Source organism: Sciurus carolinensis, chromosome 4 (genome assembly GCF_902686445.1).
Source record: "Sciurus carolinensis chromosome 4, mSciCar1.2, whole genome shotgun sequence".
NCBI classification, from domain to species: domain Eukaryota; kingdom Metazoa; phylum Chordata; class Mammalia; order Rodentia; family Sciuridae; genus Sciurus; species Sciurus carolinensis.
Genome location: NC_062216.1, coordinates 130243058 through 130263896, shown reverse-complemented (window position 1 = coordinate 130263896; position 20839 = coordinate 130243058). Strand labels below are relative to the sequence as shown.

Here is a 20839-nt window from a genome sequence, read left to right as displayed (position 1 = left end):
CCCAAAAAACTAAAATGGTGAAGGAGAAATATGATATCATCTGGTGCAAAATCAGAATTTTTTTATGAGTTTCTGTAAATTTACTTAGAAGGCTATGACTGGTGAGAAATGGCTTTGTTATGACTTTTGGGCTTACGCTGAAATAACTCAGTTCTCTGCTAAAGGAATTTTGCTGCTCAAGTTGCTTGGCCAAGGGAACTGTCTCTCATGGGATTGTGTTGCTTTTCCTTACCATTGGGACCTGGCCCAGGTCATCTAGTTCACCTCGACAGGCTTCAAGAACACCAAGGTTAAGTGCTTGGAGTCTGTATAACATAGGTCCCAGAAGGTTTCTGGGCTACCTACCAGCCTGTGAGAAATGTCCCACCCTTTTCAAGAAATCTTCAGGGTCTGCATAAGATGTTTCTCTGGAGTGGGGGCGTCATACTGACTCCTGACTCCTGACTCCAGTGGTCATGAGGGACTAGTGGGGAAGCAAATGACTAAGACAACTGTAGTGATCAAGATGAATGCCTGGAAGAAGTGTGGGAATGGAGAGGAAGGGCCTAATTTGAGGGATGTTGAATAAGTTGACTTGACAGAACTTGGTGGCTCACCAAGTGTGGCCTGAGAGGGAGGCAAGGAAACTCTGGTGAATTTTGTTCTGACCTGGGCAACTGGGCAGATAGTGACCATGAAAGAACAAGAATGAATGCTACTCAGTATTATGTGCAATAAAAATAAAATAGTGAATTTCAGTTGTGTGCGTGCAGTTCTTAGTATCATTGCATTCTATGTAGCAAAGAGCTAAATAGAAGATGATGGCAAAAATTTAATCTTTTATGAGTAGGCAATGGCAAAAAAAAAGTTCATTTTCTTTCTGCTTAAAGTCTTTGACCTTAATGTTTATACAGAAGGGGTTAACTGTGAAATTTCCTCTTTTAAAAGAAAGAGTATGCTTATCTGCTGCATACTTCTGAAGGAAACTTTTGATTTATAAATGGCACTTTTTTGTAGGGATTAAAGACTATGAGATCACTCTTGCTATTGTTCCAGAAAATGGTCCTTTATTTATCTTGTATATGACACCTTGCCTATGTATCACATAAACTTATATCTTTGTTTGAGAATGTCTTTGACGAGCCATTAACTACAAGGAAGAAAGCGTTAGACAAAAGATAAGCCATTGATCTTGGCTAATTCGTGCTGAGATGACTGTAATAATGTCAATTATTAACATGGATGACTGGGAGGAAAGAAAAAAAGCCAAAAAAACATGAAGAATGTTGCAGCTGCATTATATTATATTATATAAGCTGCATGCTGCAGCTTATGGGGATTCTTATGTAGCAAACAGAATTAGGAAGCATGGCATTTTCATGGCTAACCTTGCACTTTTATATTTAGTTCCTTTGTAAGTTTTTTGTCTTGTTTTGTTTTATTTTTGGGCACTGGGGATTGAACCCATGGGCAATTTACCACTGAGCTATATCCCTTGTTTTTAGTTTTATTTTAAGACAGGGTCTCACTAAGCTGCTTAGGGCCTCTCTAAATTGTTGAGGCTGGCTTTGAACTTGAGATACTCCTGTCTCAGTCTTCAGAGCCCCTGGAATTGGCCCTTTGTGAGTTTTAAAGCTCTCTCATATAGTATATACATTTCACATTTTGTGAGACCATTTTATCATCTTTGAAAAAAAGTCATGAATAGCTGGGGGACCACAGAGATTTAGTTCATTTTTAAGTTTTGAAAAATGAAAGCATTCTCAATTATTATTTTACTTTTCAAATAAAATGAAAAACATGTAGTTCCAAATCTATATACAATACAATTTAACAAAGTACATAAATTATGCTATGATTAAGTTTCACTGTTTTGAAATTGCATTGTACTGGAATCAGTGACTTATTAGACCTGAATCTATCATAGGATCATCAGGCTAGAAGTTCATCTGTATGAACCCTTTATAGTTTGAATTAAAATTGATTTAAATGAATTCTGCCCAATAATATCAGAGTCACTTTTATTGTGGTGGTTACCATTTTAAAATATTTATAGAGTGACCCCAACATGGACTTTCACCCTTTAATGAATTTCCCATGTGTTGGAAACTTCCTGTATTTTAGAAAGATAAATAAGCTTATGGATTCATGTAAAGACTATGATTGCTTAGAGGGGAAATTTCCACCTCAGTCTTTTTTTTCTCCATCTGATTTACTGGTAAACCTAATGTGTCCTCCAGGAAGGACTGCCTTAGACTTATCTCTGAAAAGGTAACAATTCTTTTTCCTCCTCTCCAGCTTGGGGAAAGAAAGTCTACAGGTTAATTGAAGTGTAGTAATTCAGAGACTAGCCAGTTATCTTGACTAGGAGCTGCATGAAAGTGTCTAAGGGAATCAAACCTCTCTCTCTCTGACATTGTCAAGGAATGCAAAACACACTCACTCACTTTATCTATCTATTTACCTCTCTACCTATGTGTACATATTTATTTTTAAATTTTTTATTTTCGTGGTGCTGGGGATTGACCCCAGGGCCTCACACATACTGGACAAGTGCTCCACCACTGAACAACATCTCCAGCTCCAAAGAAGAACATGTTTTTAAGTCAAGTCATATTAAGTTGCTCAGTTTCTTAGAGGTCACCACTGTTATGAATTTTTTTTAATGAGGAGATGACCTATAGCCAAAGTTGTGTGAGCAGAGACTTCTTCAGTTTTGTTTTTCTCCGTAGAAAACAAAGATCCTCTTTTTGTCCAGGGCACCATTAGTCTCCCAATACTACTAGGGCTTGAAATTGAGGGGTTGTTTTTGAATCTTCCATTGCCTTCCAGCCAATCATTTGCCAAGCCCTCTCCATTCATCTTTGTCTCTGAGACTCTCCATTTGGACTGTCTAGTTAAGTCTCTTATCTCTTCACACCTGCATTACTGCAACAGCCTTTGAGCTAGTCTTTTTGGCTTTGATCTCTTATCTCTTCCATTAATCCTGTAGGCTGCTGCCAGATTAATCTCTGTTAAATTGCACTCCATGTCATTTCTCCTGCTAGGAATCTACACTTCCATTCTTTCAAACCCAAACTTCCCATTCTGTTATTGAAGTCTCTCTAGCACCTACACCTGCCAGACTTTTTTTTATTTCTTGGTTCCAGTCAACTCTTATTTCTAGTTCTTTCCCACAGTAATTCTGGGCTTTGTGTTCATGAGTATCTCCCTGCTTGTCCAAATCCCATCAATCTTCTGAGAAAAAATATCATAAAATTCTTCCCATATCCCTTCTCTTGAAACAGGGAGTCCTCAGCTGAAATAATAGGAAAACTAATTCTGGTAGAAACATCAACTCTAAAATCCCTTCAGGAACCACTGGGTTCAACTCTTAGTCCCAGAAAAGCATGTGGGAAAAGCTGGGGCACACAATTAGAGTCTGGAGCCAGGGAGAGGAGTGAATACAGTTTGCAGTTAAGCTGGGGAAGATTAACTGATCCTCACGACTATCTAGAATACCACTTAGAGTTTGGGTCTTCAGTTCAAATATTTCTTGAGGGCTGTCTTTGTCCTGGGAACTCTACCTGGTGCTGGAGAGCTAGCAGAAAACCCAACAGTCATGGTCCCTGTCCCTATGGGAGTCAGTCAAATAAATCATTATGATGAAATGTTATGTGAAGAGAAATGTATGGTTAGGAAACCTAACCTAAGTTTCAACTTTTCTGTTTTTTTAAGGTGCAGATCTGGATTTAAAATTTTGTGCCATTTCTATTTAGTTATTCTTCCTCAAACACAAGTTCTGAAGTCCAAACTGATTATCTTCCTCTTCTACCTCCCTATACCCAAACAATCCTCTATCAGTGTTTCTTATCCCAGCAATTGGCTACATTAAGCACATAGTTGTGTAAACCAAAAAATTAGAAATCATTCTTGACACATCTTTCTCCTTTATTCTTCAGAACAAGTTCATTACCAAACACTGATAATTTCACATTCTAATTTTCCAAAAGTAGATTTTTCAAATCCATCTCCCTCTCTCCATCTCCACTGCCTCCACTCTGACAATGCTCTCTTTTCTCGACTAGTTGCTTCAGTGGGACAGACCCTGCTGAACATCCTCCAGTGGATTTCTACCCTATAATTAAGACTGAAATCCTCAACATCATGTTCCTCCTAATGGCTTCCACAGGGCCCTGCCCCCACCTGCCTTCCTAGGTTCTTCTGGCACTTTTCTTCACCTCAAACCTATTGATTCAGCCAAGGATCTCCTTCCTGGTCCCCCACCCCCAAGAGGTGTTACATATTAATTCCTTCTGTCTGGAATAATCTTTTCTTTTGTCTTTGTTGAATCAACTCTTACTTTGTAATGGTGGCAAGACACCCTTTCCTTTCTCACCTACAGATTCCTCATTAGGAAAGTAGAGATGATTTCTACCTAATAGGGATCAGACAACCAAATGCAGAGAGAAACACTCTAAAGATTGGTCCACATTTTAATACTGTTCCCTTTCCATCTTCAGTTTATTCATTTCTGTCCTGCAGCATTACGACTTTCTTTTTGTGAACCTTCACAACATGTATCTATATTTGTGTTCCTGTCAAGCCTTCCCTGCCTGTTGTCAGTGCCCATTCTTTCTTGCAGGTGATTCTCTGAGAGAGGCAAGAAAATGTGATAGCGAATTGGGCAGATTTTGGGGTCTGACAGACTGGAGTTCTCTCTCAAGCTTCCCTGGAGCCAGACTCCATTACAAGCCACCAGACCTTGGCAAAGTCAACCTCTTGGCTTCTTTGCTTTCCCATCACCAGGAAAGGGACAGTGTCAGCACTGACCTTGCGAGCCTGCAGAGGATGAAGCAGGATGGTGATGTAAAAGTGTTTACGAATGCTGGCTGCTTTCAAGACTGGGTGTTTAATCAGTTCTGCCTTCTGGTTCTGTCTCTGCAATATTCCCATTCTCTACTGCTGGCCTGGTGTCTTCTCCCAATTCATCACAGACCCCATCTATCCCCAAAAACTGCCCCTCACAATATGTCTTCCCCAGCTCTCGTCCCTTAAGCGCCCAAAGAGTCCAATCTGCCTTCCAAAGTTAACCTTCATTTTTCATCAGGGGGCTAAACATTTTTTAATTTTACTTCTTATTTCACAGCTCCCATGTTCTCTTTATTTATCTGTCAGGCAGGACAACTCTGAAATCAACTTATCATGGCACCGGCAGATAATCTCATAGAAGAACCTTGCTGGTGGGCTGGGGATACAGCTCAGTTGGTAGAGTGCTTGCCTTGCAAGCATGAGGCCCTGGGTTCAATCCTCAGCACCGCAAAAAAAAAAAAAAAGAATCTTGCTGGCAGGGTCTCTTGCATAAACGAATCAATTTTTTCTGCATATAATATTTGAGAAACATGCTCCAATTTTAGCCTCTCTTCTTGTAAACGTTGTATAGAAAGGTCTTTGCTTCTGAAAATAATTTGTCCTCCATGTTTAAATTGAGGGGGCAGGGAATTCACTGTGTACTGATTTGCATATGCTTCTGTGCAATGAAATTATAGTGCAGCAAGCAAACTTCTTGAACTCCAGAACTTCTGAGTATGTCTCCCTCTCAACATGCTATACCTAATATAATGGCTTTGTGTGTGTGTGTGTGTGTGTGCAAAGACAAAAGAAACTAATACCACAGTATATTTTGGTTGTGTAGGTTTGTGACCTCTCTTTCTGGAGACTACTGTAGTCTCCAGAATACCAAAACTACTGTTTTTATTTAAATTTAAATTTTTTAGATCCTTTGATTTTTTTTAATCTTGTCCTCTTGGTTATCTTGCCTTTCCTTCCTTTTGTTTGCTTACACTTATTTCTACTCCATTCTACACCCTGGGCTTGAAACCCACTATGGTCCTGATAGTGATAGAAGAAAACTAAAACTACTGCCATTCTAGGCTTGCCTTACTTTCTGCTCAGACCCGTGAGCCCCACAACTTCCTCCTTACCTTTTCCTTTAGCTCACTCTCTTTTTTTGATTATTAGCAAAAACTTCTATGAAGAGTCTGAATGAAGTTACTGACATTTCACAGGGCCCAAGGGTAGACTCTGTAGCCTTGAAGATGATATATAAGATGCTTGGGAGGCTAGGGCAGGAGGATTGTGAGTTCAAAGCCAGCCTCAGTAACTTACTGAGACTCTAAGCTTTTTAGAAAGAACCTATCTCAAAATAAAAAAATAAGGACTGGGGAAGTGACTCAGTAGTTCAGTCCCTGGGTTCAGTCCCTGGTTAAAAAAAAAGCATGTGTAGGTCATGCTTCAGGCAGGAATTACACATTCTTCTTGGGTTTAAAATATAATCTTGTATTCTGAAGGTGATTATTAGCTAATTGGAAAATAGAGACACTAATAAAGAAATGTTTAATTCTCCTTCACTTTCTATTTACCAGACCATTATCTCTGTGATTGTGCATATTCTGCAATTAGCTTTGCTAGTGCAGACTTGGAATGAAAACCAAGGTATTAAATAATACTTTGGTTAATTGGACAAACATGCACATGTAATTCTCTTTGGTTATTTTAGACTTCACAAATGACAATGAGATGCTTGAAATTCATTGATGACCATCACAAATGAGGCAATGAGTTTTCACAGATCTATTTCTTAACTATTAAAATAAAGGTAAGAGGGTACTGGAGGGTTAAGTTTTGAGTCCCCATCAAATCAATGTAATCTGACCCTAGTCCACAAATGTCTACAATGCCAAAAGTTTCTTGGTGAAACAGAACTCGCTGTGAATTCTGATTACATTTCCTATTCCCTTCCAAAAAACAGAAAGGAAATTAGGTTATAGTTGATTACATTACAAAAAATCCAGTTGGTGTCTGGGCAGTCATTGCCATGTCAGAAGCCAAATGTACACATTGTACAGGGGCAGGATCTGGGCTGCTAGGCTCTGGCATATGGGACTGTGTCCTTATTCTTTGGTACAGCAATTTGTAAGCATCAGGAGAGTTAAATGCCAATGTACCTATGTGTTTTCATTATGAACAAAAATTTTTTGTTTATGTGGAATAAATGGAAAATTACATCCTTGAAACTTGAGTATACTTACAGTTACCAATTATAATATATCAGGTTTCTTAAAACTTCATTCAATGAAGCCAAGTCTATATGGGTGGAGCAAAGAATGCAAATGATCTATTTTAGTAATTCTCAATCGCTTTTGGTTATAGACCACTGGTTAGTGTAATAGAACACTAGAAATTTTAATTTCTCAAATGAATTTTGCATAAAAATCATCTAAGATTTTGTCAAATGAAGATTCTTGCTAAGTTCAAATCGAGTGGGTCCATGAACCATATTTAACAGCAGGGGAATAGACCATGTGTCTTCTTTATTTGTCCTGAGTTGTCAGTTGAAATAACAGGCAAATGTGAGCTGTTTTCAATTAAACACAAAACAAGGCAATGCCTGATTTTTATATTCTAAGTATATTATTAGCTCATATTGGAATGCAAAGTATGAATTTTGTTATTATTTCAGGTTTGAAAAGAAGTCAGAAGAATAGTTTGCAGATGATTGGAGAAAATGCTTCAGGACACCTGATTTCTTAATCTTCACTTTAAGAAACTTATAACTACATAGTTAAATCAGTTAGAAAACACTGATACTGGTACACACCTATAATCCAGTTACTGGGGAGACTGAGGCAGGAGGATCAAAATTTGAAAGCCAGTCTCAGCAATTTTGCAAGACCCTGTCTCAAAATAAGAATAAGATGGGATGTGGATGTAGCTCAGTGGTAGAGTGCCCCTAGGTTCAATTCCAGTACTGCACAAAAGAAAAGAAGTCAGCTGCAGTGGCACATGCCTATAATCCCAGTGGCTTGGGAGGCTGAGGCAGGAGGCTGTGAGTTCAAAGCTAGCCTCAGCAATGTGGCAAGGCCCAAATTAGCTTAATAAGACCCTGTCTCAAAATAAAATATAAAATAGGGCTGGGGATATAGCTCAGTGGTTAAGCACCCCCATGTTAAAAAAAAAAAAAAGAAAAAATGCCACTGATTTTTGGGTCTATTCTCAGAAATTTTGATTTTAATTGTTCTGGGATGCAGCATAGGCTTTCGAATTCTCTAGATGATTATTTGAGGCTGACTTTGAGAAACCCCACTGGAGAAGTTACAAGGTTAGCCAATGAATAGGGGTGATGAGCACATAGGCCTGGTTAAGTGTGGAGTGCTTGTTAGGGTGCAAATGCAAAATATTTAAAAAAAGGAAATAAATAAAGTGGGAGAAAAAGAGAGTGAATTCGAGAAAGTGGAAAAAAAGAGGAACCCTGTTAATAGAAAGGCAAAGTGGTGATCTACTTGTGGACTCTAGTCCAAGAAGAGAAGGGTGACTGAATGGAGGCTTCTGGGTTTGGGCAGCACGTAGAAGATGAAGTCTTACCCTCATCACTGCCGTGACTGATAGGGAAGTAGCACAGAGGCTGAAGTGTGAACTGGATGTGAATGAAGAATGGACAAAGGATGCATGTTTATAATGCCCATTAAATTCAAAACTTTTGATTTTTATATTTTATTATGTTGGAACTGCTTTAAGGAAGCAGGAGAATTATAGTTGAACACTTTAAACCTGGGATAACAGAATGTCTTAGGTCTGCTGTGCTTTAAACCTCCAAACTGGCTTGGTGTGTGGCCAGGGCATGGGGCTCACCTCCAGTTGGTACAATATGGTCTGTGGGATTGGTAGTTAATCCAAAGTGTAGAATGTAGAATTTTTTTGTTGTTGTTGTTTTGTTTTGTTTTTCTACCAGGGATGGAACCCAGGGCTGATTAACCACTGAGCCACATCCAAGCCCTTTTTCATATTGTATTTAGAAATAGGGTCTCACTAAGTTGCTTAGTGCCTTGCTAAATTGCTTTGAACTCATGATCCTCCTGCCTCAGCCTTTTGAGTAGCTGGTATTACAGGTGTGTGCCAATGCACCTGTCTATAGAATGCTTTTTGACAAATCTTAATTCACATCAAAGCATCACAAAAAATATCAGAGAAAAAATGGCACATCCCCATACCTTGCCAACACCTCCTGCCTTGCACTAGTTGTCTGTGCTCTGGGCAAAGGGACCCCAGAGAACATGACACAACCCAGTGAGGTGATGCAGCATGAATTTGGGAACTGAGTGTCTGTCTAGATGCTTCAGTTTGGATGTGGAAAGTGTCATCCTAGAAAATCAGCCCTTGATCTTTTCATACAGCACACATATCGACATATTTATATTTATTTAGCAGGCTTCAGAATGCAGTTCTTTTGGTGAACCAGAAACCCAAAGCAAGAGACACCTGGTGAATAGTCAATATCTGGATTGTAAGAAACTAAATCTGAACACCTTTATCATGAGGCACCACCCAGTTCAAGTGAACAAAAGATTCATGGTGTTCTCTTTCTCAAAGAGTTCACTTTTGTTGGTGATCTTCTTTCAGCTGATAGGGGCTTTTGGTTACACACTCTTATCCTTCTATCTACTGCCTGCCTCACAGCTGTTTAAAGCTCCTATTGGCCATTGCCATTATCTGCACTTCAGTTAGTCACTAGATCCCAGAGCCCTTACACAGATAACCCAACTTGAGGCTGTTTTGCTTCTCCTTTCCTTCAGGTAAAAACCCTGTGCAACAAAAGAGAAGCGATACTTGTCCTGTCACTGAGGAGCTCCTGAAAAGGCAACAGTACCATCCTGTGCCACAAAGGGGCCCTTGTGGGCCTGTTTATCTATAGGCCGCTGAAAACCTAGGAAGTCACTTTGTTTGACTGGATTAAAAAGCTTAAAATGATCTCAAGCACAGATTTTCTTTCATTAAAAAAAAAAAAAGATCAAAGGATGAAAGTATTATCTCCAAATCTCATGTGTCCCCTTCTCTTGTGTCACCTTAGTAAAAGGCATTAAGTAAACTATATGTAATTGTTAACCAAGGGATTCTTTATAAAGACTTTAAACTACAGTCTGCAATATTCATTGGCCTCTTTTTATGTATTTATCTCACACATCATTCAAGAGCAGAAAGCAGTATTTTGTTTGACAAATGAGGACCTCCAGTGTAAGTAAAATCAGAGCATACATTACACATGTGTATATCAGAAATCATGCAATATATTGTAAACGAGTACACATTCTGATGAGAGGAAGATTCACTGACAAAATAATTGTGGCATAGACTTGCCAAGTAATCACGGAAACAATTGATCACAACCCAAGTTCCAAAATGTCTCACTGGCAAGAATATTCCTTTTGTGAATAACTTAATTTTATTTATTTAGTGGTTTGAACTTGGCATGTGGGGGGTGGGAGGGAAAGTCCTGAGGTGAAAGGTGTGGATTCAGAGTGGGAGACACCAACACTGCTGTGGAGCACATTTGTATGTCTGTGTGCTTGTGTGTGATGTGTGAAACTAAGGTAGGTGAGTATTGTGGGATTCTTTGTGAATATGTTTGTATGTCTGTATGTAGTGATGGGGATGCTGTGCCAGGAGAGGAACTTTAGGATACACCTATGGATCTATAGGTGTTTAGTGAGCACGTGAAGAATCGTCCATCTAATGGACTCTCACTTACAATTTGTTTAGATCTGACCATCAACTAGGGAACAAAGTAAAGTAGTCCACTGGACATGTCAATGTTCCTTCCCCAACCAGTTTTGAACGTTTTGCAATTGCAGCTATACGTACAGGGATTGAAGGCTTCGCAAATTCTGCAGAGCTTCCGTGGGCACCTGTCTTAGCTGATTGTTTTGCAGCATACTGTATATAAAACAAAGAAAAATATTAAAGAAAGTTAATAATAATTAACATAACTGACCATAACCATGCTGTGCATTGTTTCAGGTGTCAGAAAAACAGCAGCACATCAGACAAATTCGATATTCTTTGGGAGCTTAAATTCCCATGGGGAGTGTGGATAATTAAAAATGCACAAATGAGCTGGGTGTGGTGGTGGACACCTGTAATCGCAAGCAACTGGAGAGATTGAGGTAGGAGGGTCACAATTTTGAGGTCAGCCTGGGCAACTCAAAATAAAAAATAAAAAGGATTTGGGACGTGGCTCAGTGGTTAATAGCACGTGGGTTCAATCCCCAGTGCCAAAATAAATAAAAAATAAATAAGTAAAAATACACAAATGAATATATAACAAGACAAGAGGAAGTTCTATGAATAGAAAGCAAAACATGGATTTAGGATAGATGGTAATGGTTATTTGAAAGGTAGTTCAGGGAAGGTTTTTCTGAGGGGAGAATATATGAGAAGGGACCAGAGTGGAGTTGGTGGCACATCACATGAACATCTGGAAAGCGTTACTGAGCAAGAGGGAAGCACACTGCAAAGGTCCTGAGACCAGAGTTTGCTTCACTTTAAAGGACCAGTAAAGGATCCGCCCTGACTGAGGAGGAATGAGTGAAGGCGTGAGGGTGGGAGAAAGAAACTGAGACCATCTCCTGGAGGACCTGCAGGCCATGATAAGATTTATGTAAGTGTGATGAGAGACCTGGTTGGAGGGTTTTAGGTAAGGAAGTGATGTGATCTGATTTGTGTGTTTAAAGGATCACTATGGTGGTTGCATAGATGAAACAAAATGCAAACAAGAGTAGGAGACTACTAAAGACCATCTTCCTTTTTGGGCATGGCCACATTCTGGTATAAACGAAATTCCTTTTGTGTAGTATTTGTGCCTTTGCTTTCCGAGGTTGAACAGATTTTTTTTTTTGATCAGAACATGGAGACTACCTAATGGAAACACCTGGCAACAATGAAATAAAAATACATCATTGCTAGTGGGAAAATAGCATGGAAAAAAAACCCATTAGATTCCTTGTATTTTGCTACCTTTTTCATAAATGTTTATAACATAATAGTCTTGCAGCACATTTTTTTTTCTTCAACATTTCATGGTCCATGTAAGCCTGAGGCAGAAGACTATTTTGGGAAAGCAGAAACTTTAAAGAAATATTTCAACTTATTAGGTCACAAATTTATATTTGGATTTCAGAAACAATTTGCCTGGTCTCTCACCTCTACAATTGAAGTTTATTTTCATGAAGTGACTGACTGCGAGTCAACCCCAGGTATGTCTAACTCTGAAGTTTGATGTATTTCCCACTGCATTCTCTTGAGGAATACTTGCTGAATGCATAGTCTCAGGTTCTATGGTGCACAGAATGGTTAAGTGCATGGGTTCCCAGCCTGACTCCCTCTTCCGTACTATCAGCCATGTCAGCTCAGGGAAATCTTCCAATCTTTCCATGCCTCAGTGACCAGTGGAGAGACCCACCTCACACAACTTATCATGTTGATTCAAGGAATGATAGCACATAGAACAATACCTGCTACATGATAAGCATTCAATAAAGGCTGGAAATTTTCATATTCTTTAATAAACCTTTCCTCAAAATGAATGACGTAGTGGAATTGTACTGATGTGACAATTTTATCAAGTCAGACAAAAATAGAACAGTGGCTCTCGGTAATGGTGGCTCTCAAACCTTAGAGTTCACCCACTGCAATCTTGTTAAAACAAGAGGATTGCTGGGCCCCACCTCCCAAATTCCTGGTCGGGAAGTCTGGGAGGGACCAGAGAATTTGAAATTCTAACAAGCTCCCCATGTAATGCTGGAACCGCTGAGCAGGACACCACACTGAGAAACACCTATGCTATGCTATTTCTTTCTTTAAATAAAATTAAAAAAAAAATTGTTCTGATTAGTTGCACATGACAGTGGAATGCACTTATGTATTTTGATATATCATACATAAATGAAGGATAATTTCTCATTTTTCTGATTATACATATTGTAGGATCACATCGGTCATGCAGTCATATATCTTCATGAGGTAATAATGTTTCACTCTACTATTCTTCCTACCCCTTCCTCTCCCTTCGCTCCCCTCTATCTAATATAAAGTATCTCTATTTTTCCCTATTCCACCCCCCCCACCACTGTGAATTAGCATTAGAATATTCAGAGAAAACATTCAGCCTTTGGTTTTTTGGGTTTGGTTTATTTCACTTAGCATGATATTCTCTAACTCCATCCATTTACCAGCAAATGCCATAATTTCATTCTTCTTTAAAGTTGAGCAATATTCCATTATATATATATATATATATATATATATATATATATATATATATACTTTATCTATTCATCTGTTGAAGAGTACCTAGGTTGGTTCCAATGTTTTCTAATAGAATACTTCACCTGAACTTGAGGCTATACTAGGCTTGGTGATAAGCCCTGTTTTGAGTCTTGGGCTAGTAAACCCATTTAACCCCTCTGACCTTGGTTTTTATAATGTGAATAGTATCTTCTGATTGAAAAGGTGTTTGAGGATTAAAATATGAAAGTATTTATAAAACTGCTTCTAATACTTTCCTATATAAAATATTTGCTTACGTACTCATAAGACACAAAACAGGAGAAAACTTATGCTTTTCTTACTATGCCTGAGATTCTGTTTTCTAAGGAACATAATTGTTACTTATATTCCAGTAGTCCTACTAAACTCATTTCATTATGATAAACTTGGGTTCAGTTAAAAATTCATAAATCAAATATTTCAAATATATTGGGTCATTATGAATAAAGTAAAGTTTTAGGGAGAGCTCATGTTTTTTTAGTTAGGGAACTAGGAGAATTGCAACCCATATTTTTCATAATTTAACTGTTAAAATTTTAGATTTATAACTTATTTTGTACTTTCGCAAGAACTTTCAACTCATTATATAATTTTAGTTTTACAAAAATGTTTTCTAAGTCACTCATTAGTTTCATGATCAATTTAAATGATACATTACATATGATGGATTTAACTGATGTCTATACTTTGTAGGTATTATATTACTGGTACAAAGTATGCATTGAATTGTCCTTCTGTGCTTTGCTAACAAAACAGTGAAACATTTAAAATGTGGTTTTTCTAAACCAACTAGAAAACTGGAGTAGAGGACGAGACATATTTCCTTAATTGAATAGTTGCAAACTTTCCTGGTTGTTTTATATATTTGCCTTCATAAAATGGAACTTAAATGAGCATAATAATGATAACTTTTTAAAGTTACCCCAAGTTTCCTCCTAGTGATTATTTTTTCAACTATTGCTACCAATAAAACACCAAAAATAAAACTTTAAAAAAATCAGTGAAGTCCTGATCTCTCCCTAAATAAAGAACTTCTGTTTAATTACTTTCAAATGACAAAACAAGAGCAAGTTATCTCTATTATATCCTTATAAGTCTCCAGTGAGTTAATTAGAAAATTCTGTTTTTGTTTAAGATATTTCAGTGGGAGAGAAAACAATTAAAGAGTTTATAGCACTACAGAGTGCAATTAAAACAAAAAGCCCTCACATGGCAGCTGATTTCTTTTGCAAATAATCCTTATTGAATATGTGGCATAGAAGCAGAAAGTAGCATGTCCTGATATGAGTGTAGGTGGTAATTCATTTTTATCATTCACATATGGGTAGGAAAAGAAGATGAAAAACTTTCTCTGGAGACAAATGACGATGACTTTATATTTCTTAATTTCTTTCCTGAGGATCTTTAAAATATCCACTATTTCATATAGCATCTTTGTGCTTCTCTAATCGTACTTTTTTTTTTTTTTTTTTTTTTTTTTTTTTTGGCAACAGGACTAAAAACAGGTATGGTGAAGCAGAGTGAGAGGAAACAACCTCTTGCATAGTGAGTTAGTGACAATTGATTCTTAAGTATTCCCTCTACTTAATTGTCCTTTGGGTAGATATCAATTAACTATTAAAGCTCTATTCTATGGGATTGGGGAACTCTGGCTTTCTATGATTTCTATGTAACTTTTCTATGATTTAGATTTGGTATGCAGGAGTAGTCAGAACTCAGGTAGGATAGGGAGAATTCTCTCTACACTGGGTTATGTGGTACATTGCAGTACCGTTTACTACATGTCAATCATCAACCAAAGATGCCCTCATGGATTTCCTTAAAACTTGGTAGCTAGTACAACCACCAGTTTAAGAACCATTGCTCTAATGCCAAAATAGTTTCAAGATATTTGGCAGTTTGAGTTCACTCATTGAATGTTAGTCTCTAAGGGGCAAAGTAAAGAGAAAAGTGAACCCAATTCATGGAAAGATCTTGTTCCTCTTGACATTGATAATAGTCCTGCTAAATTGTTAAGTCTGAACATGCCATTTCCTTCCTTACATCTTTTCCTTGGGCTCCTCCATACATATATGACATGTGGGATTCCTGCAAGAATTCTTTCTATCTCTCCAAGGTTTCTCCAAATGCTTTTCCATCTTTGATCTTCTCCCGAATGCTGGAGTGCCAACCTTATTGGAACTACCTGCCCCCATGCCACGTTTTGACTTTGTGCCTCTGTTTCTGAGTATATTGTCCCCTTAGTTGGCCACTTTATTTGGGAGGTTAATTCCAATCATGTTACAAAATTCAGCTCCTGGGTCAACTCTCTGGAAATCCTTCTCTCCCAGGAAGCCCAGTCTGGACTGGACTAAATGAACTACAGAGTTCCCTGGGGCTTTGCACACATCTCTGGATACACTTGCCCCAAGAATCAGAGGTGATCTGTTTGTATGTCTTGACCAATGTTTTGGTCCTACAATCTGTCTCTAGATTACAAGTTCAACCATGTTTATTGATTTTTGTGTTTCCAGCAATAATTTGTTTAATGCCACTGTGGGTATTGCACTACCCCTTGATTGTATAGAGGACAGGAAACCTTGATTAATTAGGAGTGGATAAAATGAGAATCTTCATATCATATTTATTTCTTCCTCCTTTATTTATTTATTTATTTCCTGATGGAAAAGGCATGTTTAAATAGTCGACTTGTGAGAGAGCTTATTATTTTGGTCCATTTTTTTTTGTTGTTGTTGTCGTTGCTATGTAAATATCCAAGGCTAAGAACTTTATAAAGAACAGAGGTTTATTTAGGTTTTCTTTTTATTTTCTGTTAAACAAATGCTTTATTAAAACTAACATATAAACTAGAAAGCACTAAGAAATTTAAATATTCATGTCATAGCAAACATCGAGGTGGCAATTCCACACAAAGAGTTGACAGATTAGGTGCCCATGGCATCTTCATAGGTGAAGGGGGACCCAGCTGCAAGTTTTTCAAGTTCTCTTTCTTTGTCAAGGATCATGAGAGGTGCTCCACTCAAGGGGAGGTGCGCAATCTGGTGCTCTTCAGGCCGGTCAAAACTCTCAAACTCTGAAGGATTGAAGGGAAAGAAGTTTTCTATTTCTGGATAGGTGTCATCAGAGGCAGGACAAGAACTTTTTGCTTTAATAGTCTTTGTCATCTTTTTGAAAGAGAAGGTCAGTTGTTTTGTTTGAGGGGTCCATTGATTTTAACTGTCTTTTCTGTAATTTTGTTGACAGTTCCCAAAGCCTTTCTGGCAGTTTTAGGTAAAACTGGTGGAGCCTCAAACATTTTGCCAACGTGTGGTGTTGAAACCTGAGATTTCCCATCTAAGACTTTTGACAGGCTCAGGCCCCAGCTTCAGCCCATCCCTAGGAGTCACACGGGTACATGGTTCTCCATTTTCCTTATCAACAAAGATCAGAGAAGCCATTCTGGATTACTCCAGAATTTCACCTAGGTCTTTTCTTTATAAAATTTAAGATTAGGTTGCCTCATCTGTTCAGCCTGCTGAGGGCCTAGGGAAGGATGGCATCACAATGGCAGGAGTGGGTGCCAGAGCAATCGCATGGTGAGACAGGAAGCAAGAGAGGATCCTGGTATGAACTACATTAATCCCTTTTGAGAACGGCACTCCTAATGAAGCAAAGATCTTCCAACAGGCCCCACTTCTTAAAGGATCCCCCACCTTAACACCACCATGCTAGGACTGAGCATCCAGTACATGAATGTTTGGAGGACAAACTCAAACCATATCCAAATCACAGTATCTGTGGTTTTCATTTCTCAATCAGATTAATCCAATGTTCTCTGGGGAGTTCAGGCAAATGCACCATAGGAAGCAAAAAGTGTGTGCATAAGAACTCTGTGTAAACAAAGCCTGTTTGCAGGTAGATGCCTGTATCCAATATGAAAGCACAACTTTTTGTTATCATATAAAATAGATATTCCATTAATAAGCATATAGCATTGAATCAGCATCATACAAAATTAAGAGAATATTGACAGGTCTGGAGCTTTCTTGTTCTCTTTGTATCATGGGTATGAATCATTCATTTCACAAAAATTTATTGAGTGTCTGCTATGAGTTAGGTACTGCCATAGAAGCTGGGGATATACTAGTGACCAAGACAGATCATGTCCGTATAATCATGTACCTTTTGTGTATTATGAGAAATAGTCAATAGAGATATGGTACAATTAGAAATTTATGATAGTATAACAAGAAAATTTTATAATGTGATGGAAAAAATCATCCTTAAGTAATTAAAACATAAGAAGAATTTTAAGTTATGTTTCTATGTAATTAAAATAGTTTATATAATTTATATGCCTTCACATAATATGTTCATATTTCCAATATAACCATGATGGCTGAAGATACATTCACACATACACATGTGTTAGCTCATAAACCAAGAATACATTTTCTTAAAAAAATCACTTTAGTTATCTTACCTAAACTTGGTTTTCAAGATGTATTTTGAATGGTTTCAAATATTTTGCTTGGTTCCTGGAGATTTAAGTGCATTGGTCCTGATGCTACAATTCAGAATCTTATTACAAGATGAATTAGCATTAAGGTTTGGCAATATGACAACCTAAAAATATTTCTTCTTAATATCAAAAATGATCTAAACCAGAGAAAGGAAACCAAACCCAATCACCTAAGCAGACCAACTAATCATTCTGGCATTGAATTTAACTTTTAACAAAATATTAAATTGAATTAAAGTACCTTTGTAAACCTTCATATTTCAGGCAACTGAAATGCAATTTTCAGTATGCAGACATAAGTCAAATGCTTTTTAAGAGGCAAAAACTTTAGTCTCAAAGAAAGAAAATAAAATCAGGATTTTTTTTCTGAGTTGAGATTTTTCCTAGAATGACTTTCAATTTGCACTATTTTCTATATGTAGGTGATCCTACACAGAAAAAACTGAAAGAAATTTAAGGAATGGGTACTAAAAGAAGGAGATATTAAACAATACTGAGTTTTCTAGGAAACCAATTAGGAAGTTGGACATTAAATAATAAGAAAACTGCATTTATAATTCTCAATGTACTAGCATTTCTTAATTAAACAATTCCTATATTTGCTATGCACTAGGCTTCCCCACATCTACTCACAGGTAGAACACAAACTTGGTATTTTTTAGTGAGTCCTTATTCAGAGCATCATAAGGAGACAGACTTCAAATTGGTTTGAAGTGTGATCTTATGTCAGCATCATAGCAGTTTATTCAGTCAGTGATCGAAATCATTTGGGTCTTATTCCCCAACTTCATGACATGGAGGGAAGAGAAATACTCACTTAAAAGCTTGAGTTGGTCAGGTACTTACTTAGAGGCAAACAATTTTAAATATTAACATTTGAAAGAGAAAGATGAATTTTTTTTCACACACAAATTTAACCAAGTGTAGTATAGTTCTATGGCACCAGTGAAGGAAGAGTTGATTTTAAATAAATTCTCTCAAGCATCCCGGTAGCTTATGAGAGGGAGTCAATCTTTACAAGTTAATCAGCAACCATTTGACACTACAATCAGAAATACATCCAATAATACTTGGTTTACTTACAGAACTTTAAGACTGTAAAGGCCAGCGAATGCTCCCTTGGGAATGTATGTCAGAGCGTTTCCGGCAAGACGGCTGTGGGTTTCAATGGAGAGGAAAGAGAGTGAGCAGAGCTCTCTTCATGTGGAATTCATTTAGTTGTTAAAAAAATGCAGTACAGCTATGTTCAAACCACAAATGTCAAAACAACTGTAAAGAACCTTGTTTTCTTATATTTGGTAAAAAAAATTTCTATAAATTTCATATTGAAATATTGGCAGAAGAGGGGCCTAAGGAAAAAAGTGTAATAGATTATCTATTTTAAGAAGTCCATTGGATTAGACAAAGGGAAAGGAGGGGAAGGGAGGGGGGAGGGGAATAGGAAAGACAGTAAAATTAGTTGGTTATAACTTTCCTAGCCTTGTATTTCTATACACAACCAGGGTAACTCTACATCATGTACAACCACAAGAGTGGGATCCTAAATAGAATAAGTTATATTCTATGTATGTATAATCTGCCAAAATACATTCTACTGTCATGTATAACTACAAAGAACAAATAAAAAATATCTATTTTATAATAAATTATCTATTTTACAAATAATTTAATAGCTTACACTATGTGTGTGCATACATATATTTGTATGTATCTTTCCTTTAAAAAATTTCAAACAAAAGGTATTATTGTACCACAATTTGCAAAAATTTGTAATGTTAAAATGTGACTGTCACATGATTTTTACTATTTTTAATAATCATGAATAAAATAGTCAAACATAAGAATATTTCAGTTGCAATTATATCACAAAATACCTGACTTTCTTATTAAACTTGTACAATAAGAATGCATACCCTCACAATCAATTTTTCCTGAACCTCCAGGAAAAGGTAGATTAATTAATTTAACATGTTTTAACTGAGCAATGCCTTACAAAATTAGAACAGAGTTTAGAATGGAAGACATTAATGTGGATTTATTTGATGGAAAGTTTTGCCATCCACTGATAACATTTTAAAAGTTTGCATTATGATACTTTTCTAAGTGGAAAACAGTCAAGGTAGAAAAATACACAAAAAGTTCAACAAGACATGTAACTCAAACATCTGGTTCAGTACTTATCCAACATCTCAGAGTCATATCCCGGGATGTTAGATTATCCCACAAAACAGAAAACCCAAGAGCAACCATGTGACTCAGAAGAACACACAATCTTTTAAGGAGCTGATACCATCCTAGGATGGTGGTTAGAAATGAAACTCAAGACACCCCAGTCTTATGATGGAGATGGGGGGTAGGGGGTAAGGTAGTGAGTTGGTCATTTGACTAGTACTTTTTCTTGAAGGGCTGAAAGGCTTCAAATATATACTTCTTTAAAAAAATTATTTATTTTGCAGTATTGAAGACTGAACCAGGGGTGCTCTACTACTGAGCTACACCCCCAGCTCTTCCTTTATTTTTTATTTTGAGACAGGCTTTCACTAAGTTGATAAGGCTGACCTTGAACTTGTGAGCCTCCTGCCTCAGCCTCCCATATACTTTTGATATTATCTTCAAAAGGAAGATAATTCAGTCACTGTGATTCACTGACTTGATTGCCATCCTCTCTACATCTTTAAATGTGTCCCATTGTCACTGATAATAGATCAACCATAAGTGAATATTTAAATAAATACCGTGATTATTTAATACTCTGAATAGCATTAGTATTAAAAACATTAATTGCACAAACCAAATTAAACTAAAGTTGTATCTACTATGATTATGTAATCCTGATTTTTTAAAAAAATCAATAACATGAGAAAGGACTTAGACCTCTCTGAGAGGCTCTGCCTATCTTGCATCTTTAGCACTAAGTTACTTTTGTGTGTGTTATTATTAATATTTATGCACTTAATTTTCTTCCTAATCACATTTCATGTAATGTAAGATGGCTTCTCAGGTCTCTCCACGGCTCCCCTACCTTGTCTGGTGTTATTTGTATTTGTGCCTGTTTTTCCTTCCCTTTACAGACATAATCTTTTAGAGGATTCAGATAGCTCTTATATTGTATTCCCCCTACCCTCCTCATGGTACCTAAAGAATTTTCTTCAAACAAAAAATTTCGGACTCAGTCTAGAATTGAGAATAAAAATATAGAGTCTCTATGTCAAAGAGAAT

At 37.2% G+C, this 20839-nt stretch overlaps 1 protein-coding gene across 2 annotated transcripts in view; it reads right to left on the bottom strand.

The window, feature by feature from the left end:
* Lgr5 (leucine rich repeat containing G protein-coupled receptor 5) overlaps nucleotides 1-20839 on the bottom strand; it is a 67158-nt gene that overhangs the window by 32481 nt on the left and 13838 nt on the right. For both annotated transcript variants that reach the window (XM_047549448.1, XM_047549449.1), the window contains exons 2-3: nucleotides 18704-18775; nucleotides 10657-10728 (exon numbers count right to left, since the gene is read on the bottom strand). In XM_047549448.1, coding sequence (XP_047405404.1) covers nucleotides 10657-10728; nucleotides 18704-18775 — 144 coding nt within the window. The remainder of the gene's footprint in view (nucleotides 1-10656; nucleotides 10729-18703; nucleotides 18776-20839) is intronic.